This window comes from Lemur catta, chromosome 8, assembly GCF_020740605.2.
Source record: "Lemur catta isolate mLemCat1 chromosome 8, mLemCat1.pri, whole genome shotgun sequence".
Lineage (NCBI taxonomy): Eukaryota > Metazoa > Chordata > Mammalia > Primates > Lemuridae > Lemur > Lemur catta.
In genome coordinates this window covers 4399893-4424817 of record NC_059135.1, presented here as the reverse complement: position 1 = coordinate 4424817, position 24925 = coordinate 4399893, and the positions used below count along the sequence as shown (strand labels likewise).

At 47.4% G+C, this 24925-nt stretch overlaps 1 protein-coding gene across 5 annotated transcripts in view; it reads left to right on the top strand.

Moving 5' to 3' along the window:
- AGAP1 (ArfGAP with GTPase domain, ankyrin repeat and PH domain 1) overlaps positions 1-24925 on the top strand; it is a 507675-nt gene that overhangs the window by 281722 nt on the left and 201028 nt on the right. The window contains exon 10 of one of the 5 annotated variants that reach the window (XM_045560340.1): positions 15707-16211. The exons of the other annotated variants lie outside the window; for them this stretch is intronic. Coding sequence (XP_045416296.1) covers positions 15707-15988 — 282 coding nt within the window. The 3' untranslated portion in view covers positions 15989-16211. Of the gene's footprint in view, positions 1-15706; positions 16212-24925 lie in introns of those variants that run through there. 5 annotated transcript variants of the gene reach the window in all.

The window sequence follows — 24925 nt, the reverse complement described above, 5'->3', positions numbered from 1 at the left end:
TATTAAACATCCAGTAATTCAGAAAGCCACTGGTAAAGTGTCCTTTGCTCAGGTTCATGCACGTCGGGGAATTGTCCAGGTCAGAGGTGCTACGTGCTGGAAGCTCTCTGTGAGATACTTTGGGGGCTCAGGAGGCTCAGAATTCATTTCTTGGGAAAAGTGACGTGGAGGGGGGAGGGGGGCGTCTAGGTTCCGGGGGAGCCTGGGCAGGTGTGCTGCCCCCGTCACTAACAGGGACTCCCAAATGTGCCTTACCGCAGGTTGGAAAAGCCATTTACAGAACATTTCTCCCTTGAAATGTTGTAATCACTTTACTTCTGTCGGAGGGTGTTAAAGCCTCGTTGCTCTCGGGCTCACCTCAGCGAGTCGGTGGTCAGCCCCGAGCAGGGCAGTTATTAGCTGGTTAGTTGTGGGAGGAAAGTTCCAATTCTTCTTTAGTTAGGTACTCAGGTACAAGGAGCTGCGCTGGTTGTGCGGCGAGTTTCTCAACGTCCCTCTCTATAGGGTGAGGGGCGGGTTTCATTTCATAGGGACAGGCCAGTGTCAGACCACAGGGGCAGGGTGCCACACCCTGCGGTTTCAGACAGGCCTCCTCCTGCTCTCGTAGATGGCTTGTCCTGGTCCCTTGACATCCGCTGGAGTAACGGCTTTCCCCTCCCGCGTCTTGTGGCAGGTTTCACTCAGGAGCCAGGTGCACCCACCCAAGTCACAGCCAGGCAACCTCCCTGAGTGGCGCCATGTGGATGAACATGGGGAGGGCAGAGCCCACCACTCCCCGCAGCCTAACGTGTGGCTCCAACTCTGAATTCGCATATTCGGTGCCTGCCTTGAGAAAGTATTTTATCTGGAATGTCAGTTTTTTGGGTACCATCCTCTGAAGTCAGAATTCATTTTTACCAATGATTCACTGAACAGACTATTACAAAGTAGGTCCCCAAGAGAGGATAGGAAAATGCCATTTAAATAACAAGTCACCCAAGAATGAGAGGCTCTGACATCAGGCAGCCAGAGAGAAGGCTGCTGTGACAGGAGGGCTCGCTTTCTGGGGACCTCTGGGAACGTCCAGGCCTTGCGAGGAGCCCTGGAGGACGTGGCTTCTGGCCATGGAGAGAGCCCGTCTTAATCCCGCTGAGCAAGCCGGGCAGACTCAACTCGGAAAACTGTAAGAATCGTTTATGTAGCCTCAGAAGAGCGTTTGATTCCTAAGTTGAACACTAATGACCTTCAGAAACTGGAGGGGAAAGAGCCTTGCAAAGCCTTGGTGACGCCCCTCCCCGACTGCACCCCTCCCTCCTGCGCACGCCTGCTGCACCCCTGCCTGGATGGACGCTGCCCTTCCGCGCAGTTCCCACACTGAGGTCAAAGGTCGCTTTCAGTAAATGCCAGCTGGATCCTGTCACCACCCAGCTTAGACTCTTTAGTGGCTGCCCACTGCCTGCATGGGAATGTCCAAAGCCTTTGGCAGGCACAGGGCCCTCCGCAGGCCGGCCCTGGTCTGGTTTCAGACAACCGCCCTGAGCTCCCAGCCACCCCAGGACGTTTCTTGGTTTCCAAACGCTGGGTTCTGGTGCTGCCACACCTTCCGCAGAGAGGTCCTTCAGCTTCCAGCATGTTCTTGCCTTCTACCTCTCATCTGTCCTATGAACTTATCATCGTTTCAGATGCTGCTCATGCAAGCCTTCCCCAGTTATCTGAGTCGTGGACCCCTCCCACACCCCACCCAGCGTGGCCCTCTAGGCTTTGTCCATCCCTTCGCTAGTTACTCAGCCTGTCGTATGACCTTCTCAGGGAGGAGGAGAGGCTCACGTCTGCCCCTCTGCACGGACAGTGAGTTCCTGGAGCTCTCTGGGTCCTTGACGTTTAGCTGTGTGCTGGGAACGTCGAAACGAGATCACATCTCCATTACAGAAAGTTTGCATCACGTTAAACGTTGTCAGTGGGGTTTACTAATCAGTATGTGTAGAAAATTAAGGTAGAAAGTAATGACTTTGACACTGCTTCTCGGTAAGACGAAGGAGGCGGCTGAGAACAGCCGGCCAGAGGCTGGAGAGGCTGGGCTGTCGCTGTGATTATTAATACAGAGTGAAGACGTTTTGGGGATTCCGCCATATTTTGTATGGTTGCCAACAAAATGTTGACAGTTGTATTGTGGTTAATAAATTCATTTAGATTTATAAGCATTGTTTACAGAACCTGTTCGCCTGCTGAAACTCTAACAGCATCTGTTCCTTCTTACTAATTAACTGCTAATTACGAATGAGCTTTGTGTGTTTGTCAGTATAACTGGCTCATGCATTTTGTAAGGAACATTAACAAATTGATTTACATAGTGGCAAAGCAATCAGAAGAGTAAACTGAACAGCACGCATCTCGAGCCCTTTAGCCGGTTTTTGAATGAAGCAAACTTTTGACGCTGTAAATATTGTCATAAATCTTCCATTACCTCGATTCCTTGGTGAAGGTACAGTGATCAAAAGCAGTATTGAAGGAGCAGTAGTCAAATTAGAGCGATGCAGCAGGTGGCTAGGAGCGCTAGCGACAGCAACCTTTGGAATCCTTGAGGGGTTGACGGAGGAGAAAGATCCCAGAGAAATTGTCCCTCGGGAAATGCGCCAGTCCCTGTGGGAATCTTCCTGATTTCTTAAGAACTTCATTCTTGAAAGAGATCATTGCACTAGTGCCTGGGATTGCTTACATTTCTGTTTGGATTATAACACCAACGTAAATGTTTCAGCCAGGGGGCTGCTAGGTGCTTGGCTAGAGCGTTGAAATCTGGTGTCCATCACACTGTTTTTCCCCTCTTGTGTTCTCAGATTTTAAACTATGTTAATATGCATCATACTTTTAAGGGCAGGCATTTAAAATTAACCAGTTTAGAGGAGCATTTCCAAAAGTCAGTGCTCAAGACTTTGCAGGGAGAAGGAGGCAGGTCCCTGCCTGGCTGGGCCTGTGTGTGCCTCCTAACAGCCCCAGGAGTCCAGCCCTCGGGGTGTTTTCTAAAGCTGCCTGTTGGAGAAATGTAATCGAGGCAAGAGAGACTAGAGCACACAAAGAAGGGAAAAACACGTTGCATTGATACACGTTTATATTCATGGTTGGCTGCAGGTATTTCTGAACGCTGGTGTACAGCTGGAGATCACGACCCAGGCAGGGGGATGGATGGTTCAAGGGTCTTGAGATGGCTCAGGTTCAATACGGTTAACAGCGGTTACAGTAAAGAAAGTACTACTAAGTGTTTACTGAGGTGCAGCGCCTACTGGGAAGGACCCAAGTCCATAGTGCTGGCCTTGACACCAGTGTGCAGGGTGGAAGGGGGCTGCTGGTTTCAAAACCCTGAGCCTTGGAATGGGACCCCTACGCACCAGCTCTAACCTTGCACCAACCCCCCACCTCTCAGGGCCTCAGTTAATTCATCTGTAGAGTAAGAACGATAGAGCAACCCTCTTCTCCAGGACGGCGGGTGGATTAATAAGATAATAGATAACAACTGTGAAGCAGGTACACGTAATACCAGCTCAGTAATGCAGTCACTGCTGTCGTCATCTCTGTATTCCTGTGAAAATAGCCACATGTAAACACTGTATATTGAACTTTAGACCACAGAACTCCATGAGGGAGGGAGTCTCCTCATCAATGAATGTATTACTCTTAATTCAAGATAAATGTAAAAAAATTAAGCATAAAAATGGTGTAGATAGGGAGTGCAGGCACAAATAAAGTGTTAGGAGGGAATGTCAGTTATTTACAAAGCTGTGTGTTTGGTTAGCACGTTTAACTGGCAGATGCGCCATCTGATGAGTTAATTAAATTGTACTGTTGATGAAGAACAGGCTGACATTGGTGAATATTTACTTTTTAAATAATTTTGATAAAAAAATTATTTCCTGTAACATTTCATATAGTAGGAGGAAGAGGAAGAGCCGTGCTCTCTGAAGTATTTATTCTTCCTTGGAATTTTTCCTAGGAGTAAGTGTTCAGAAAATTTAATGAATTCACAATAGTTTGTCCCAAAATATCAAGAAATGATTAAGTTTACTACAAATTGTATCATTTGCTGACTGTGTGAGCCACCATCACCAGTTATAAAAAAGTTGATTTGGATGAGATACGGTCTACACCCTGGGAACTCACAGCCTGGCAAGAAATCGGACATGTCCCAGTGACTACAGTAGGTGTGGACTGGATAGCACCAGGGAGCCCAGAAGGGAACAGCACTCCGGTTCTGTGTGTCGTGTCCTCTCCTCAGCTTTTGATTGTTTTCCTTAGGAGGCATTTAGTAAACAGAAAGAGTTTTTCTTGGACCCTGACTGCTTAAAGACTTAAAAGAAAAAATAAAAAAGCATAAAATTAGAAGTGAATATAATTTTTTGTACTTGTAATGAAAATCCTGTTTCTAAGACTTTCTGGTTATTTTGCCACTAGGGAATTAAAGTTTGAGACATAAAGCCCTTCTTTAAGGCAACTCAGGTGAATGTTGGATTTATTCGAGAGACTGTTGATGTTTCAGTATTTAGCAAATTAAACCCGTGGCATATTTAATGAGAACAGAGGTCTCGCCATCTGAAGATGTGCCCCTGGTACTTCTCCCCCCCGGGACCTGAGTCTCCATTTAGTATGAAGCAATCTTTTATGCAAAAAGCTTAACAGCAGTAGAATGAATTTGAAATAAAACGTTTGAGAACACAAGGCGGTGCTTCTCCCTTTAAATGTTGCAAAAGCCTTTGGACCAGTGGTTTCCAACCTTGGGGGTTCCCCATGTGCACACACGTGTGTGTGCACACAGAGATACATGCTCCATCCGTGGAGGGTCAGGTTCAGATTCATGTGGCCTGGGTGGGGTCTGGACACCTCTTTAGGTGTTTCTTAGTCAAAGGTGTTTCTCAGAATCACCTGCAGTGCGTAAAGAAACAAAACCGAAACATGCTGCTGGAGGAGCAGCCCCCAGGCTTTGAACGGGCCCTCCCGCATGGGGCAGGTTTGTATAGAACCGATTCCCCAGCGAGTCCAGCTCCACGCCACGCCGTTAAGAGCCACGACTTTGGGGGAACATTAGACGCGTGTGAGGGGGCTGCTGTCGCTTCCCATCCGGGAGTCAGGGGAAAGAAAGGCATCTTTGTCTTTTCATACATGAGATAGTTCCTTATTTGCAGATTATTATCATTTGAAAGACATTTTTGTAGCTTGATTTCCACTCAGAAATAGATGTCACCAACACAGGGTGAGAGAAACTTATAAAGAATTATGAACTTCTTTTAAAATGAGAAAGTCAATGAAGGGAGGCGGCATACCCAGAAAAGGGGAAAATTAAAATCTGAAATAATTTATGAGCAAAATAATTTTCTAGCTAAGAGTATATTAGCTGTTTACTCAAAACATTTGAGAGGAATGTTTGTGATTGGGTCGCACTGTGATCTTTGGGGGAGTCACTGTCTCCCTGCGGCCCGCGGTTTCCGTCTTTCCCTTCCGGGACCTACGGTTAGGGCCCATCGGGCGGTTCCCCCCACAGGCCACACACCCGCTGATAGCCAGTCTCTATGACAGCAGGGCGCTCTCCAGGGGCAGCCGTTCTGATGGCTTCAGCCATTGGGATGGCCGTTTAAGAGGCGGCTTAGAGACATAGCCCAGTGACAGTTACGTGGGGGAGAGAACGTGCACTGTTCCCTTCCCGTATTTTCACCTTTGCCCGGAAGGAACTGGACACACTCCTCTCTTCCAGCCCCCTTCCCAGCCCCCTGTTCTAAGCCCTCCCTGTCGAGCTGGGCCCTGTGGTGGGTCAGACCTCAGCACGAGCTGGGCCCTGTGGTCCTAGTCGCATTCAGGCGTGATGTTTCAGAGCTGTCCCGTGGCTGGTCAGAGGCAGGAGCCGGTCGGAGGAGGTCAGGAGAGGAGCACCCCAGGGAGAGCCTTCCGGGCTGTCGAGGATGGTGGCTGCAGGAACAGGGAGAAGAAGGCACATCTGGGAAGGTCTAAGCACGTAGAGTGGACAGGACTGATGGGAGGTTGAGGGCGAGGGAGGAGGAAGGCGGAACGACTGTGGTTTGGGTTGGTCAGCTTCATGGAAATTGGTCCCTGTCTCGAGATGAGAAGCCAGCACAGGAGGGGCCGCGGGGGAAGACTGCCGGGTGCTGGCCCACATCCTCCCTCGGAAGAGCCCGCAGAATCTCCAAAGCAGGCCGTCTGCTGGATATTTTTATAGATCAGGGAAGCCTGGGCTGGAGGTGTATGTTTGGGGCCATTAGTATAGAAATGGGCATTGAAGACACGAGAGTTTGTGAGATCCAGGGGTCACACAGAATGACAGCCAGGACTGAAGAGCACTGACGTTCTAGGAGGGGAAGGAGGAAGCAACTAAAAACAGAGCCAGGACCAGAGCGGCAGGGCACCTAGGAGACCGCTCTCAGGGGAGTTAAAAACAAAGAACTGGCCTCTTTAAAGAGGGAGATCAAAGAGGGAAAGGATAAGAAGCATCGGTTGGTTTGGGGGACGGCGAGGTCACTGTGACGTCAGCGAAGTGATGGAGAGGAAGAGAGAAGAGAGGCGGCCGGTGGCTGTGGACTAGCGGGCAGGAGGGAGCCCGGGGACAGCAAGGGCAGACACCACCCACGCCATCCTGACCGTGGTGGGAAAGAGGAGAACAGGTCTAGACGTTACTGGCTGACATGTGATAATAGATGACACAATGACCATTGTGAGTTCCTGTCCACCAGCCCTCTCACTCATTATGAAACCCTTGAATAGACAGACATTTGTTTTAAGACTAGTAATGTAGCTTGCTTATCATTTAGCAATTTGTAAATGATTACCGGTATTGATGGAGCACTTGGCTACATGTGAGATGTTGTAATTTGGCTTTATGTCTGTGAATGCACTCAGTTTTCACCGAGGGCTGACTCCTTCCAGACAGCTCTGGGTTTCCGTTGTCTTCCGCAGTTGCTGAAAGAGTGAATTATTTCAGGCATACGTCCCCGCTGACAGGCTCAGCCAGGTATCATTTCCTCACAATTACCTGCCTCCACCCAGATGCCCACTGCTCTCCTCCTTCCTCAGAAGCTCTGGGAACTCTTCCCTACACGCTCGTGTGAGCTAAGGAGCTTTCATGCATCTCCATGTTTAAAAGAAGTCTTAGGGTCCCCACTCCATGTTGATGCCTGGATGCTAATGCTTTTATCCGCCCCTGTCTACGAGGTGTGGCCGGAGTGGCGTACGACCTCTTGTTGGACACCCAAGCTCACCCCATGGGTGTCCTTCTCCCACCTGCTAGTGTTGGGCTTTTCTCCTGTTCTTGATTTCTTCGTCCAGAGCATAGACCACATATTCTAGAACAAGAGTTCTTCACAGGGATTCTGTAGGTACAATTCAGGGATCCATGAATATGACGAAGGGAAATCCACTTGCATTTCCACTAACCTCAACTGAAATTTAACATTTCCTTCAAATACGAATGTAGGCAACAATCCACAGTAGTGTTAGCAGAACCTGTGACTTTGCCACCCACAGAAATCAGATATTTTCACAGTACATTGCGATTGTCACAGATAATTTAATAGGTGGCTTTTACTTCACTATTTGGAAATATGCTGGGTATTAAATTTGCCGTTAGGTCTGACTGTGTTAATAAGTGAGTTTATTACTCTACACGGGTATGTCTTATATTTTGATTATTCTATTTCAATATAATTGGTCCTTTTGTAATCCTGTGAATGTAAAGACAATATTCTGAGAAGGAATCCTTTGGGAAGTAGCAAAAAAAATACCCAGCTGTAGCAAGCCTCCCCATGGATTTGCATTTCCTACCCTATCAATTCTATTAACTGAATGATTTCATCTCATACATAAGATTTTATATAAAATTGAGGACGTGGGTCTTCAAAACTGAGTAGAAATGAGTATTGTCCTGTTGTCACCTTCTCAGGTTTTCACCACGGAGCCCTTCAAAGCCAGACACGTCTGCCAAGTCACTGTTGACCCCCCCCAGGCTCTCTGCTCCCCTCAGCTCCTGGAGCCAATCAGCAGGCTCCTCCTCTTGGGGCACAGTCGGGGAAGACCCGAGCTGTGGGCCAGCACCTGCCAGCCCCCAGGTCTCACCGCCTGCTGCTGCCCCCGATTTCTCTTGACAGTTCTGTCTCCTTCCTCTGTCCCATGCTGCCCTCCATTCAGAATTCCTCCCACCCTCCACCTCTTCCATGTCTCCTGCATACCAGCGCGCTGCCATCAGATCGGTCCTACTGTCTTAGTGGAACCATATTTTCTGGGGCCAGTGAGTGACGTTCCCTTTTCCAAAAAGGCAATGCCCCTTCTTCCTCACGCTGCAGGCTGTCTCTGCAGCAAGCAATGCTGTTGCAGCTCCTGTGTGACCCCCTTCCTGCCCCAGGTCCCTCCGTTCTCCACCCGGAACCTCCAGGTGCCACATCTCTGCCAGCATCACCTTCTCCTGTTCTCTTGCCTCGTAAACGTCATCACCTCTGGGCTTTCTGCACACAGGCTTCCCTTGGCCCTGTCTCTGAGATCTCAGTTTTTAGGGCTTCTGATTCTTTCTAGATCTGTAGCCATTTGGGATCCTTTTTAATCTCTTATTCCCTATAGGACTTTCCATCCGACTTTCCAGGATGTCGGTAGACAGCGTAGACTAGGACTTGGGCTGCTGTGGCCAACAAGAAGTGGCCGTCGGGAATCACTGCTGCTCTTTGTTTCCCTTTTGTGTCCACACTTGGCCAGAATCCTCTTCCAGGAAGCCTTCTGGGCTGCTGCTACCAGTGCTGTGAAGTTGCAGAGGAGTGGAACCTGCTTTCCAGCATGGCCTCGTGTTTGTCATCACTGTCACTCAGGACCTTGCCCGTCAAGTGGCCTTCCTCCACACCTCTCCCCCTTGCCCACTGCCCTGGCTCAGAGCTTGAGCCTCCCCTTCCGAGAATTTGGCAGGAGTCCCCAAATGCCACACGGCCTCAGTCTTAGTCTCTTCTCTGCGCTGCTAAGGGCGTCTCTCTCCTGCTGAAACTGCTTCTGAGGCCACGTGCTGTCTGCACACAGAGGCCTGCCCAGCTGGTCTGGTGCTCCAGGTCCAGGTTCCCCATAAGCTGACTGCTCCGTGCTGTGGTTTTTAACTAGTGCCATTCTCTCACCCCCAGTCCATCTTGAATGTTCTAAAGAATAAACTAAAATGTATGGTTTTAATGCAGGAGTTGCAAACACATGCCTTATAAGGTGCCAAGCAGGTGCTTGTAAGGAGTGGAGTTAGGGAGATGAGGGTTTTGGTTATCAGGGAGGGCAGCCCCCACCCGCAGAGGCAGCTGTCACTCACTTCCATGCTCCTCGCGCTCAGTGGCTCCCATGTTCCCGGATGGTCCTACTGTTTGATGAAAGCCAGGAATCTGGAATTGCATATAAAATCTTACCATTTTTTAATCTGTCCCTTTGGTGACTGCGCTTTGCATCCTTTTGCTGTTGTAAATCCTAGCTGCGAGGACAGGTGTGTGCTGAAACCTCGGCATCCTCCTAGCAAATTACAGACTGGGAGTGGTTTGGGGGAGGCCCCCAACACACCAACTCTGTCAAGACGTAAGATCAGCTTTCTGTTTTCTAGCAGCTTTTTCTTTATGCTACTGTGTTCTCAAACTTCTCGCCATTGCACTTACCACGTTTTTTTTGAGAGCGTATATTTAGGCGTCTTTCTTTCTATAAACTGGTGAGTTTGAAAGAGACATCCTGTTAAATAGTTTACCAGATAGTGGAAATTTGGATCTAGGACTCAGCAGTTACAGGAGAGTTTGAAGAAAGCCATTTGTAAGTTCTTGCCCTGAAGTGACAATCCTCCTTGCAACCCAAAAAAGAATGTAAATGTTCACATGTACATCTGCTCAGAAGAGGTCCCAGTTTGGAAAAGGGCTCTCGGCCTTCCCCTCCTCCCCACCCTAAGAGGTTAAGAACCGTGGATTATTTTACATTTCCTGGCAGAGTGACAGGAAGCTCTTGCAGAGGCAGGTGGGAATCAAGCAGGTAGACCACCACTCCGAGACCCAGCGGAGTTTTGGATACGGGGGTTGAAGGTGGAACGTATTATGAGATGTTAGGTTTGAGAATAGGTGTCTGTACGAATGGTGGTTTCATTATCGGAACAGGAAACCAAGGAAGAAAAGATGGTTTGGTTCAGGAAAAACATTGCTTTAGAAAGGAAACTGGAATTGGAAAGTGATCGTCTTTTTCTTCTAGAATGTGGCCATTCTGGCTTCTGACAATATCCCAAAATACAGAATGCTGTTTCCATTCACATGGCTCTTGCTTTCAGTTTTGTCCAAAAGAAAAATGATTCACAGTGAAAACGATGTTGTTGCACAACGTACATACTCTATATTAAATTCATAAGTAATGTGAACCACTTCATAAATTATTTAGCTTGAAGTTCATTTTGTACAGAAAATTACATCTTTGAAAAGATATGACAGGGTTAAAATGAATCAAGTTTATCGTAAAACTGTTCTAGCCGTAGTAATTTAATCTGTGTCATTTTATCAAACACGAAGAATTTTCAATATTTTGAATACTCATCACTCAAGTAGATCAGCTGGTATTGCTGAAGAGATCATTTCTACCATTTCAGTTACGTTCGTAGGTCCTGAAACATGTGCTTCTCTGTGCGGGTTTTCCATGACAGTGGCTCTCGTACCCTACCCCTGACCTGTCGTGTCTCACGCGGAGGTGCCCCTGGTGCCAGGTGTCACTATGGCTCTGCCTGCTGTTTCTTCTGCTCAGGGCAGCAAAAACCCCACGACGCAATCTTGTTCTTAGCGTGTGTTCTCCAGGATGGATGTGACCAGGGGGCCTTTCAAGTCACTCCCCACCCCCGGATTGTAAAGTCCTGTATTTTCACAGCCTGATCAGTACAATAGGGAAAAATTGTTAAAACCTTTAGCATAAAACAATTTTTGGTCACTCCTGTAAACAAATGCCACACACAGACTCCTGAGTGATAACTGTTTCCAGGCAGCCCATAGCTTCCGGGTGTCCTGCTGGTCACGCTGTTTGTTATTCGTGCTCATCCTGAGATGTGCATTTTGACAAGCCATGGCTCACACAGCCGTCCCCATGGTGGGTTAAGGGCCCTTGCCAGGCTCCTCCCAGCACTCTGGGCATGACCTGTCCTGGCCTTGCTTCCATAAACTGCACGTGTCTGTCCACCTATCAGAGTTGCCCACCCAGTGTCCAGCCTCTCTGGGGGACGGCCCGTGTCACCAGGTCTCTTCCCCACCCAGCACAGCACCTGGACAGAGTCCACCCTGGTAAATAAATATCAGATGAAGTTATACTCAGAGAAAATGGCTTCTTTCTAATGCTGGGAGCTATTAAACTGCCTGTGCAATATCAGAACATGGCTAACAAAAAGAGGGCAATAATTATGGTCTAACAAAGATTTGGATTTAGCAAAAAGTGGAAATAATTCACAGCAAAACTGATAATCCATTGATTGTGATGTCCATGGTGAGATCGTTACTCTTGAGAATAATACTGTAATTTAGTTCACTTGTAAGGTACCATTTTCAAAGTGCTTTTACATTTTCCAAATCCTGCTGTGTCAAAGTGTACAATCACACACAGCACCCAGACACTCAGAGGATTTTCATGATCCTCTTAACAAAAAAGAGCAAATGAGAAGACACAGTTGCACCTTGATAATTTATTTCTTTAACTTTTTCCCCAAGCCTGTGAGTGTTTGAGGAGTTTCTCTCATTTGAGCTGTCAGTGGTTTTTCTGCATCAGGGAAGGTTTTGGGACCTGCACCTATGGCTGTCTCCCCGCTCTTCCACCTCCCAGGGTTTGGGGGCTGCAGCATCCTGGGACCGACTTCCCTGCCCATCCTGGGCCTTCCAGGTATCCTGGCCATGTTGTTCCTTAAAGCTCTAAGTAAAAATGACTTTGTTCCATGGCACTATGTTAAATTGGCTGGTTAATTCTGGTGTTATTTACCCTGTAATTCATTAGTTTCACCCCACCATTGGCAGCTGACAGGCTGTAATTTCACGCCTTGCAATAAAAGATGTCTCATAATCTGCTTCATTTAGCAGCAAGAGAATTTAATGAAATTAACTGCAGTCCTAATTATGCCAGTGAATACTAAAGACTGCCATCAAGTTTTCTCAGAAAAGGACGAGGTCCACCTCGTGAAGGATTTAGAATATAATTTCCTGGGAAAAGTTGCAAATGTCTTCCTTCTATTGGCCAACATGGGCCAATTATGAGTACACATATGACTATAATTAACTTTTTTTTCTCAGTATTTCTGCAAGTATTCATTGTTTCCAATCAAATTTAAAAGCGATTCCTCTATCGGAGTGGTGTAGATCTGCGGTCCCCAAGCCCTGGGCCGCAGCCCGGTACCGGGCCATGGCCTGTTAGGAACTGGGCCGTGCGTCACCCCTTGGCCTGCACCCCCTCACCCTCCTCCGTGGAAAACTTGTCTTGCATGAAACTTAGGAACCTGGCCGCACAGCAGGAGGTGGACGGCGGGTGGCTGAGCCTTCATCTGTATTTTCAGCCACTCCCCATCACTCGCATCACCGCCTGAGCTCCCCCTCCCTGTCCCCTTCCCTGTCCCTGGAAAAATTGTTCCAAGCAACCAGTCCCTTGTGCCAAAAAGGTTGGGGGTCGCTGGTGTAGATAACACAAACAAGCCAAAGTTGGGTTTTCAGTCAGTGATCTTCCTCCCATGGTGGCCCTGTGTGTGCAACATCACAGTCTGGGAGCAGGTTTTCCCCGTGTGGCTCTGGAAGGCTTTCAGGGCTCGGCCTCTGTGGCCACGACTTCTCCCTGCTGTGGGGGCCCCTGCCCTGGTGGGGGCGCTGCCCGGCTGCAGGTTGCTGCCTGTTGGGCCTGGCATTTCCAGCCTCTCCTGACCCCTCGCCCAACCCTTGTCCATTCCCAGGGCTGCTAGGCCAGGCCCACCCTTCTCCAGGACAAATTGTCTTTCCCTGCTTCACCTCCCGGCCCTGTCCCTGGAGGGGAAGAAGACAGGTGTGTTGCAGGCACCCGGCGTCCCTGCCCTCATCCCACACACGTGTCCCCAACCCTCTCCCCTCGACGTGCTCCTCACTCTCCCTCTCGGGGTGGCCTTTTCTGGTCCTGCCTTTCTCGCTGCCCCCCGGTCTCCGTGGGGGGCGTTGATGCCCCCGAGAAGGCCCAGCCCAGCGCCCGCCCACTCCCCTAGTCTCCTGGAAACTGGCCCTGCCATCCGCAGCACCTCTCACCAGGCAGTGGACAGCAAGCAAGGCTGGGTTAATAACGCCACCGAGTAAGGAAACACAGACTGCGGCAATGAGCCAAAGGAACAGAGACTTGGGAAAGAGGAGATGCGTGTTCTGACCCTGGGCAGAAAAACAGCTGGACTCTGGCCGGGGCGGGGGAGTCGTCGCTGTTTTATTTAGGTACTATAAGAATCTCAATAGCCACAAGTTACAGACTGCTCTCTGTCTTGTGAACCTCTCTTTACAAATGAGTGGCCCTTCTTGAGTTCTAAAAATAGTCACTTCCCCAGAGGCAGTGCCTGGCCCCTGTACCTCTGCGTCATGCCCGGCAGACGTCAGCTGACTGGCTCTGCCGCACGCCTCAGCGTCTGCGGACGCTCTGATGTTGGAGGCCGCGTTAGGAAATGGTGGCATGGTGTTTCTTCTTCACTCCTTGAGGCTGCTGGCCAGTAGGGCTTTAGGAAAGAAACGCTTTGGGACAATTTGGATTAGCCACTGTGTATTCTTACAAAAATAGCTTCTTTGCAAAGAATATTCCTGTTCCTGGTCACCCTTAATCTCCATGCTGTCCTACATGGTGGGGGTGATGACTTCACAGACATTTTAGATTTGAAAGAATGATGATTGTACTTTGAAGGTGGGGAGTTCCGTGGCCCACCCCAGCCACTCATGTAAGTCCACTCCAGGGATCAGTGGATTTCCAAGTCCATTTGGGGGACTGTGGCCTGCTGGGGGGAGGGCCTGACTGACCAGCCAGGGGGTTCAGCAAGGTGACAGAAGCATCAGAACCTGGCCCAGGGTCCTCCCTCTGTACACAGGCTCCCTGCACAGCCTATAGAGGGGGCTCCCAGGCCGGTGTTCACTGGGTGGTCATTCATAGGGGTCTCCCAGAAGAAGATGCTGGGCTGGGAAGGAGCCAGGAGACTTGGTTTCTAGGCACAACCCAGTGTCCCAGACCTCTGAGCTCACGGTCTGGCCTCCATTGCAAGGAGCCAGAGGTCCTCAGAAGCACCCGTCTCGGTCATCAGTGCTGAATACGTACCGTAGACACCCGCCTGGCGCTCCCGCCGCTCCGCCAGGGCCAGGAGTCTGCCAGAGCCAGGAGGGAAAGGTGGATCTGCTACAGCTGTGGGGCTTGGGCCAGGAGGCCGCGGAGCCGTGAGCACACCAGGGAAGGCCAACTCCTGGGAGTGGCACAAGCAGCTAGACCTCAGCCCCCGTGCCCCGGGTGTCCCCACCATCACCCCCTTTTCCTTAAACATTATCCCTCTAACCGTGTGTGGAGGGTGGGTAGTGGGGGATGGCATTGGCTTCGGAAATGTTTTTGAAGACAAGGTGTGTTGTATGTCCTTGCAGTTACTCAGCTGCCGGTATCGCTCAGTCTCCCCGCCTTGGAGAAGGTGCGGCTGGAGGCGGACGCGCTCTGGGCTGGTCTCTGTGTGTGGCTCCGAACCCGGTGCCCGGACACTGCCTGGAAACACAAGTGCAAGGGGCCTGCGAACAGAAGGAAGGGGATGGGGAAGCGCTTCCCGAGTGCTCGCCATAAAAATAATTGCGCTGATATTAAATCTGGGGGTTTTGGTAACCTCCTGTTAGGAGAGGAAATAAACCTCAGTGTTTTGATGCACAACCCGCACATCTCATCTGCACTACGCCAGAGGTAATTTTGGCGACAAGCAGTAAGGAAACCTGAAGTATTTCTCTTCCAGACCCTCCCAGCTTATTAAAAGAACTTATAGACATGAAAATACATTAAAGTGGGCAAAGCGGAGAGAGGGTGAAAGAGATTAACAACCTTCCCTGAATAGAGCCTATTGATGAAACAGGCCTGTGAGCTGCTGCCGACTCTGAAACAAGGTGCTGGGAACTGAAAAAGAAGGTCAGGCCTGTCCAGAATTTAGGGGGGAAATGGAAATTGATGTTTAAAAATAATATATGCCAGAGTGCTCATGTCTTCCCTTTTTCTGATTGGAAAAATTTACTCGGGAAGAGGAAAGAAGGTTCTGCAGCCGATTACCCAATTTGAGCACCCAAATTAAAAGATTCACTTAAAATGCGGCAGTTACGAGCACAGCAGCGGAAAGGGGCGCGCGTGCATAATGTCTATTGTCTGCGTTTGCTTTTTAGTGCCAGGGCGCAGCGTGGGAGCAGGGCCTCCTAGCGTGCGCAGAGGGGGCTTTGGGGGGAAGGGGGGACCCTGAAACAGGCCATGTTTTGATGGGCGCCTGGCAGGTATGGGTGCCTTTGCAGATCAGTTTAGGAAATTGGGTGTTGGTGAGTGTGAATCGAAGCGAGCGAGCGCGCTGTGTGTGTATGTGTGTAAGAGAAAGTTAGCCGTCAGTCAAGTTTTATCTCTTAATGAATAGAGACTGCTGAAGTAAGGGTTAGGTAATTGAGTTTATAATTAATTAGCCATAACCCTCATCAGATAAAGCAGTTGTGAGGAATTTTTTTTATCTCCTTTCTCTCCCCAGGGCCTGCCCTTCTTTGTCCTTGCACTGACAGCCAGCACTTATCTCGGGCTGCGGAGCCCGTGCCCGTCAGCCCTCCCCCTGGCCGGGCCGCGGGGTGGTCAGCGCACCGCATTGTGCCGCGGCGCCCACAATCAGCCCAGCTGTCCGGGCCATGATGAATTAGCGGTGGGAGTTAACACAGAGGTGAAGCGCAGATGTCCCGATAGCTGGCAGGCGCTGCCGTTTGTCCTGACTTCAGCGCCTCTCCGACAGACCTTTGACACCTTCCGACAAAGAGGTTAAGGGAGGTAGAGCCGGAAACGGAGCTCCTCAAGAAAGTTGGGCAACTTACAAAAGACCCCTTAATTTCTATAGCGGGCAATTCACTCGACAAAGGACTGAAATCAATGAGAGTTTGCACTCTTTCTTGGAGCAACCTTCTTTAAAGAAAACACTATTTACTGGAGCTTTGCATGCTGCGGATACAAGCAGTGGTAAATACGGAAGGCATTAAAATCAAAGATTGTTCGAGGAGATGGGTCTTGGCTGCATTTGACAGAGTGAGTGAGGCTCCCCCTGCTCTGTTTAAAGGTTTGAAATCTGATTTAGGTAGGTTCAGTGAGGAATTATTTTAGGGACAAGGTTGTGACTTTATTACTTGTGACTTACAATAGTGAACTGGAAAAATTCTGGACTTACAATGTCAGCTTCCTTGTGATTTTAGTTGTTTCTTTCTAATTAACCCCCAGGCAGGTACCGATAAATCTCTCAGTACCCTAGGGATGTGGGAGAGAGTGTGTCTTTCTTCTCTTCTGCAGTTGGTATCTTAGATAGAGTAAATGACAGTTTTGTTTCTTCTTTGTTAGCAAGTCTAGATACCACTTTTCGAGACCCTATGGTAATTTTGGGGGACTCAGAGCCAGAATGTTTTATCAGACAATATGACTGAATAATGATTTTGAATGTTAATGAAAATTTAATCACAAATGTATTATTCAACTTCATTTAGGGAGTAAAGTATTGATAAGTGCATTTACAAGTGCTGGAATTTGCAGGGCAAACTGGTTCATTGTTGTGGGGAGTAAAATGAGAAACCAGCAGGCACATGTGTTGTGATGGGGGAAGGATGGTGGTTGGTTTGTTTTGGTTTGGATTAAAAGTTAAGTGTAGACTATGCTCAGAGTAATTTGGGAAGAACAGTTATTAGCGAAAGTTCCTAGTAATTGCAGACTCTCTTCATCAGCTTCTAGTACAGAGATACTGATGCTGTAATTGAGCCGTACCTAATGACTCCAAGTTTTTAATGAAGCAAATACAGTAAATTTACTGGTTCTGGGCTTCCTTCGAGTGTAGAGAAAGGAGGTAGCTGTGCAGGCCCATAGAATGGTGGAGCCTAGACTCAGCTGCAGAAAGTGAAATTGCAGCTTCTCTACCCACTTGGCCTCCCCTTGCCTTCCAGGGCTCGTGGGGCCAACTTCTGCAAACCCAATTTGAAAACCAGTGTCACAGCTGGGAAAATTCAGGCTCAGTTTGCTGCTAAAGGTCACACGGGTAGAGAGTATTGGGTGGAGGAGACGCTGCTCCTCCTCTGCGTCCCACTGGAAGGCACACTGCAGTGTCACTGCCACTCCATGCCTTGTTCTCACTCCCTTTGGGTGGGATACACGAGGCTGGTCTCTACGCGGTGCAGACAGGCCACTCCGCTGCTCACGTGATAGGATGCTGCGGAGGACATCCTCCCCTAAGGTCTACTTTCTGTATTTGTTACTTCCGAAATCTTTTTTTTTTTTTTTTGAGACAGAGTCTCATTCTGTTGCCCGGGCTAGAGTGAGTGCCGTGGCATCAGCCTAGCTCACAGCAACCTCAAACTCCTGGGCTTAAGTGATCCTTCTGCCTCAGCCTCCCGAGTAGCTGGGACTACAGACATGCGCCACTAATTGCCGGCTAATTTTTTTTCTATATATATATTTTAGTAGGCCAGATAATTTCTTTCTATTTTTTTTTTTTAGTAGAGACGGGGTCTCGCTCTTGCTCAGGCTGGTCTCGAACTCCTGACCTTGAGCGATCCACCCGCCTCGGCCTCCCAGAGTGCTAGGATTACAGGCGTGAGCCACCGCGCCCAGCCCGAAATCTTAATGTCAGTTATTTTAAACTAGGATGACTAATGGACTCGAGTTTTATGAAAGAAAAGTAGAAAAGATTTAAAGGAAGAAAAGATGGAGGTATTTGCAGGTGATGTTTATTTAACAAACCAGTGTTTTGGGGCCCCAGATAGAAACTTAACGTGGCTGACACGTGTGCGGCCGTCCCTTGGGGTGCCACGTGGATGTGGGAAGGTGGGATGATCCCTGTGGTAGACAGCACAGGGCTACCTGGAAAATGGTTACTGTGATTTTTCAGGGAGTTAGTATGTGACAAGCATTTCACAATCATTAGTAGATTGATTCAAAATTAAATGTCAACTAAAATGTTACGTTCTCTTTCCTATATTGTATTTAAATAGCCCCATAATTTTTTAGGTATACTTATTAAATCAGTTACAGGTTTAGCATTTTTTTCAAAGCAAATTCTAAACTTATGTTACTTTGGGTATGTTTTTGAAGTCATGAAAGAGTTATACTAAATTACAAATAGAGCCATTCCTGGTGTAAATGCAAGTTTCAGTCTTTCTTTCCTGTAGATTCAGTGCTGAACTTCTGATTGTCGTACTGTAAATACACACCTCCCCGTACCTCCTTCTCTCCTGTCTGGAGCGCTAGAAAGACGTGGCAACCCAAGCAGCCTCCCCTCGTTCAAATCAGAGGGTGTTTGTTGGAACTGGAGGCCCTGTGTTATAAATGGGTGACAATAACAGCTGAGGAGGGCAGGACACATCCTTGATCTCCTGCCTTGGGGGAATATCTTGTTTGCCCTTTGGGGTCTCTAGATGCACAGAGGCACTGCATTCCCAGGGAGCCTTGTCTCAGAAGTGCCAAGAATATTTTTATTTTAATTTAGCGTCACTGAGGCCATCGCTCCTCTTCATAGGTTTGTTCTGATACCTGTGGTTCACCCAGAATTTGTGTTTTCCATATGAGAAGGCGTGCCTGGCCTGGTGTCAGGAAGGAAGGGTTCTCTGGTCCAAGGAAGCCGAGGGGTGGTGCCGAACAGTAGCATCAGGAGGCATCTCTGGAGTCAGATCTCCCAGGTTGGGGCTACTGTCGAGATGTGCACATTCTCATGATCTGTGTGCCTCCACTTGAGCCCTCGAGGTTTGTGTCCTTCCTGCATCTAAGCGATAGACTCAAACCAAAGTCCTAGAAATGGTTCCGATTAGTTGTGAGCAGCCACATGTGGACCACCTGCCTGTCCAGTACTGACCCGGCCCCTGGGACTGGGGACGAAATGGCCTCATTGCTTTGGCCTGGGCCACATGTTGACGCAGAGTATACAGGCCAAGGTGGGAAGACCAGCTTCCCACACAAAATCAGACACTTGTGACCAAGAGGCACAGGGGTTGGATGCAGGATAGTCACCAATAAGTATCCTCTGCCCAGTTACCATTAAATTTCAAAACTTCAGACAGTGCTGCCTGCTGGGCACCGGACCCTGAAGACCCCCTGCAAGCACTGGCGCGTGCTGACCACCGTCATGAGCTCAGACATCTGAAAACACACTTGGTTCCTGTGGTCTCTGCTGGCTGAACATGGTTGATGTGAGAATAGTGCCCAAAGAACACTTCCGTAGAGAAACAGAAACATACACAAACTCTGCCATACTGTATTTAACGGGCCCAGATTTGCTTATGTGGGAGCCAGACGTTCCCATGTGAAAGATCCTGGCTGGGGCCCACCCAGATTATGATTAAGGAGATGGTCGCTCAGACATACCCAGGGGTGCTGCACTTGGAGCTTGACATGAGCGTCTCCAGGGGACCTCAGACATGAGTCCCTCCCCTTCCTGTGCCTGACTCTCCCAGTTTGCTCAAAGCATGTCCATCCACCGAGGAGCATTCCACCCTTACTGCAGCTGTGACTTTTAAAACAGAAACTGCTGAAATTGATACACACAAAAACATGGATGCGTTGTGGCACACGTACTTTGTTCCACGTATACACTACACAGAGATGATGCAGAAGACCACCTCCTAGGCTTGCCAACTTGCTGTTGGGGAGTAGCAAATTCAGGGTCGATTAACGAGAAGGAAAGACTGGAAGCAGCTAATAGACAAGTGTTTTCTGTGTGTTTCTGTAGCTGATCTCCAAGAATGTAGCACAGTCAGCATTTGAGAATTGGTCATCAAGAAAGGGTTTCCGGTTAAAAGCACTTGAAGAACCCAGAGTATGTTGAAATACACTCTTCACTCTGTGCCAAGTGTTTTGCCAGACTGTTCGAATGTATCAGGTGCGTGAGCTGCACTTAGCCCTGCTGCCTGGTGATCTCAGGGAATTTTCACGGCTCTGGCACAGGACTGGAGAGTTTATGAGACACTGTGACTGTGCAGCATTTAATTTAGCGTCGCCGCTTTGGGAAAATGTGTGTATCTTAATTGCTAAAACCTTTAACTTTGTATAAATTCAAATCGAACATAATCCGGGCTATACAGCAATCTTTAACGAATTCCATCATCAGCATTACTACAGAAAGGGAAGTTAAGCTGCGCATATAAAATTGTAATTCATTAAATTTTTTCTTAGTTGGTAAGCAAATTACTATTCATTGCTAAGATGCATTTTATCCAGGGTTTTGGTAGCATTAGTTAAAAAATGTAAAGATAGTGCTATAGAACAGGAACATAACATTTTTAGAGAAATCATTGATCAAACTTTTTAGTTGCAAAGTTCAGAAGGGCTTTTTACTGATTAAAAGCATTTTTTTCTTATAAAAAGTAAGGCTTATCATTTTAAAAATAAGACACTGAGCTTTCAAGGTAGTAAATTGATGAACAGAATATATATATCCTATAAATCTCTACTTGAATTTCTTTAAGATACAGTAGTTTCAGGGTAAATTATTTTTAAACTGTATAAAATTTAGGAAACAGACCTTTTAAGTAATTATGACCGTTATCCAAAGATGATAAAAATATGAATTAGTTCACAATGAATTATATTTTGTGTGCATGATTGTCTGTAATCATTGCTTGCTGTGTACTTCCCCTTTGTCAAAAGTTGTAATGTATCCATCCACCCCGAGAAAGGTCTGTAGGACATGAAAGGTGGTTTCCCTGCATGCCTATGAAATTGATGACCTGATGAGCTGGGAGAGACTTACTCATATTTTAGTGCCAGCGGTAACAGTGCTCACACCCAGAGAACAGGGGCATCAAAGTTTGTGGTAGCAAGGAGTATTTGCCGCTATAATTGACAAATAATACCCCTCATAAATACTGCCAGTCTTTTCAATTAGTTTTCATCTAAAATTCGGGCTACAAAATGATGGCCTGTCAACTGACAATGAATGGCAAAAATTAATAAATTGTCTTCTAAATAGAACGGACACTTAAGAAAAATTGGGCAGCCAATTTAGCACAGCATGAAGCGAGGGGAACCTTTTGTACTGGTGCCGGGCACTAATGTTGTCTCGATCTTTATTAATGGTGCTCGGCGGCTGCTGACAGTTTTGTTGCTACTGGCAACTTTCTTCATTAAAATTAAAGCCAGCATCAAATTCCATTAGCCGTACTCTGGGCACCTTGCATTTTTTTATACATATTGTTTCTTTTATTAACTCCCTCTCCACCTATAAGAAGTTTTAAAAGAAGTTGAATGGGAGGAATTATTTGCTAATAAGGCCAGAGAACCATTCTCTGTTGTTGGGGGGAATGGCGGTTGCTGTCTGTGTGAGAGCCCCCATCCTGAAATCTGCAAACCCCTCTTGCTGTCCCCTCCCCTTGCAAAATGGGAGCAAATCACCTCTAAAAACTATATACTATTTTGAGTCTGCCAGCTTTCAGATAGGAACAACTAATTGGTATCAAGCCTTCTAGTTTCTTATTTTTTCTGACCAGTTAAAAAAAAAAAAGAAAGTTCTGGCTTCTAACTGTATTTTCATAGCTGACTGTACCTTAACACAATAGTAACTTGATGCTCAGAGAGACTTGCATTTGTCAGGAAGGCCTTAGAGTTATTTTCCCAAAGGCATTACTTTTATCTGTAGAACAAATTTCAACCTTTGAAGGAAAAAAATCGAGCTTTGCTGAATAAGTTCTGAACTATTGTCTGAAAAGCTGTTGCCTGCCCTTCACAGCACTGTACGTGGTTCAAAAGACTCTGAAATGCCTCAGGCCCGGAGCGGCTCTGCTTTTGGCAGTGAGAGGCAACAAACAGCTCGGATTCTAGGACAACTCAGTTCTTGCCTGTGAGCAGCACCGTCCGCCGGCGAGCGCAGGTTGCATGCCTGCTACGGGGTCTCTTGAAAAGGAGCCGGGCTGGGGTCCCATCCCCACGGGTCGCCTTCCCTTCCCAGCCCACTCTCATAATTGCTTCCTTACGTCCTCAGTAATGCTAAGTTTAGGGGCTAAACCTTATCTCGGTTTTCTTTCTCCTTCTCCTTTCAACCTTGTATCTTACACTGAAAGAAACCCACATGCCCATTGAAACGATAACAAGTTCAGTGTCCAGCAGCAAAGGAAGGGGCATTATACCAAAAACATGCACTCGGAAATTAAGATACAACTCAGCTCTGAGCATCCTAGCACTCAAGGCAAAAAGGAAAATACTAGTCCTGAGCTCTGCTGAAGTTACTTCGTAGGTGCTTTCTGTATTGCCTTTCACTAACTTGAAACCAGGACTTGTAATTGCTTTTTTTTTTTTGGCCTGAACAAGGTGGTTTATGGATTCAATATATGAGAGTTACCTTTTCCCAACTGCACAGGTTTCCAGTGACCATTGTCTCCTCATACCTTCTGGTCTCACACCACAGAGAAGTATTTTATGAATATTATAGTATCTAGGATATTATTAAATAAAAAGGAATCCAACAAGTGAAATATCCTTCTCATTCATCTTATTTTGAATTTTGGAATTTTTTATATATAACAAGTGACTGAGATTCTAAATAGCTCATAATTAAAGACTACAGTTTTTGGCTTTGCAGAGAGGTGGTAGTAGTGCAGCTTCTGTTTTTTCTAATAAATGTTTCTGACATTTTAATGGTGATGTGAATCAATCAAATAATTGCAGGAAGGGCCTGCTATCTAGTCATCCTTTTGAATAATCTTAAATGATTAAACAAAGAACAACATACCAAGTGAAGGTTCAATTAGCTGTGTATAAAAAATAAGTATTTACTAAGACCACATTGCTTGCTAAAGTAGAGATGTGTGATTATTTAATATTGTTGACGGGCCCATAAAACGAAGAGACCAGGTCTCTCCGCGTGTACGGCGACAACCTTCAAGGGCTGTTCTCCCGCTGCAGCTGCCCCTCCCCCTGCAATATCGGAACCAGGCGAGGGGACAATTGTTACTTGATGACTGAACCCACTAATATGTTACAGTAAATGGGGCATGAAATACAATACTTTGTATATAGTATATACCAAGTGATTCTTATACTGAAACAACAAGGCCATTTTTAACTTGCTGACACAATATTTGCAGTGTTTCATCATTAAATTGTCCTGATTAACAATCAACTTCTATAGAGGGACCATTCCAGTAGTTTTTTAAAAATGTGATGAATCAGAGGATTTGTTAGATACTTCATCCTCTTTTTTAAATGGATATTGGCATTTGAAGACTTCGGGTGAAATAAGGTGTGGTCTGTTTTATGTGGTCATTTCCAGAAGTGCATTTTTGCTGCTGAGCATTTAGATTTTCTTTAATTAGTGAAGTGTCACAGGCACCGTTTCCCTGTACTCCATGGTTAGGGAGCACGTTTCTTGTGGTGGCAACAGCATGCAGTCCCTGTCACAGCCTCTGAGCTGAAGCAAAGGTTTTCATAGACATTTGGTACAAATGGAGCACATCCAAGCTGTCCCATGTTAACTGTCACCTGCATTGCCCACACGCACTGCTTATGTTTGGCAGGGTAGCCTCTGCCCGCAGTTGGCAGGGCATGCGAGCTGCCGGCTCCCTTCCCTCTCCTTAGTTCCAGGAAACTCCAGACAGATGAGCTGATGACTTGTCCGTAAGCAAGACCCAGCCGTGTCCCCAGTAGGCAGCTGGTGGAGCGTGGGTACCTTGGTTCCCTCTCATCAGCGAGTGATTCTAGATGCAATCCTTCACCTTCTTCATACATATCTATCTTTATTAGCACTTATATCCATTTGATCGCCAATTCCGGCAACTTGGCATTTCCTCCAATGAAATGTTGGACTCTGTAGAAAAGATCTCTCTTATATTTTAGATGTAACACAACTTACAAAGTCCCATGTGGGAGGAAGAGAACCATTAGGGACCCTGCCCGGGAGGTTCCTAGTGTCCTGGGGACCTTTTGAGCTCATTACCTTCTTCAGAAACCAAAAGCAGGAGTCACCTCTGACTACCTGATGACTTAGCACCTGGCAGGTGACCATCTCCAAGGGAAAAGGATACAGTAGCGGGTTAGACCACACAGGGCCCTGCTGTCCTGGATGTTTGTTGATAGCTTCATGTACACACTGCCCAGGAACGCCACACTGATTAGATTCACTTTTGTTTTCCAGAAGCACAATCTCATTTGTTTTTTTTCACTTCTCATCAGTTCATGGGAGTATTTAAATTTTTAAGAAATTTAGTAGTAGTAGTAGCAGCAGTGGTGGTAGTGGTAGTATAAGGAAATATTTGTGCTGATTGTTTAAAAGAAAATATCACATGTGATATGTCTGGAGATTGGGCTTAGTGCTGTCAGGGTCAGGTGTGGGTTTCACTTTCAGTGCCAGTTCTGCTCCGTGGCAGAGGCTGCCTGGAGTGCCGTGTTGAGAAGGCTTCCGAGGGTCAGCTCTGGCAGGTGCCGTCTGTTGTTGGTGCAGGGAGGAACCAGGAGCCCACTTCCCGCGTGTGCCAGGTACCTTTTAGCTATCCCTGGTTTAGGTCTTTAAGTCTAAAGGTAACACATGGCTGATTGTCTGCACAAACTTTTTTCTTTTCTTAACCAGGAGGAAAGTGAGTAATCTTCCCTCTGTGGATTTCTCTGGTGTAACCTCTAATCCACATTTGAATCGCCTTCATCTAGCTGTATACACATCTTAACTTCCATAGCAGACAGGAGAGCCCTGGGGGGCAGGCTGGGTGTTGTTTCTCTTTATGCCCCTGCATCCCAGCCAGCGTACACTCAA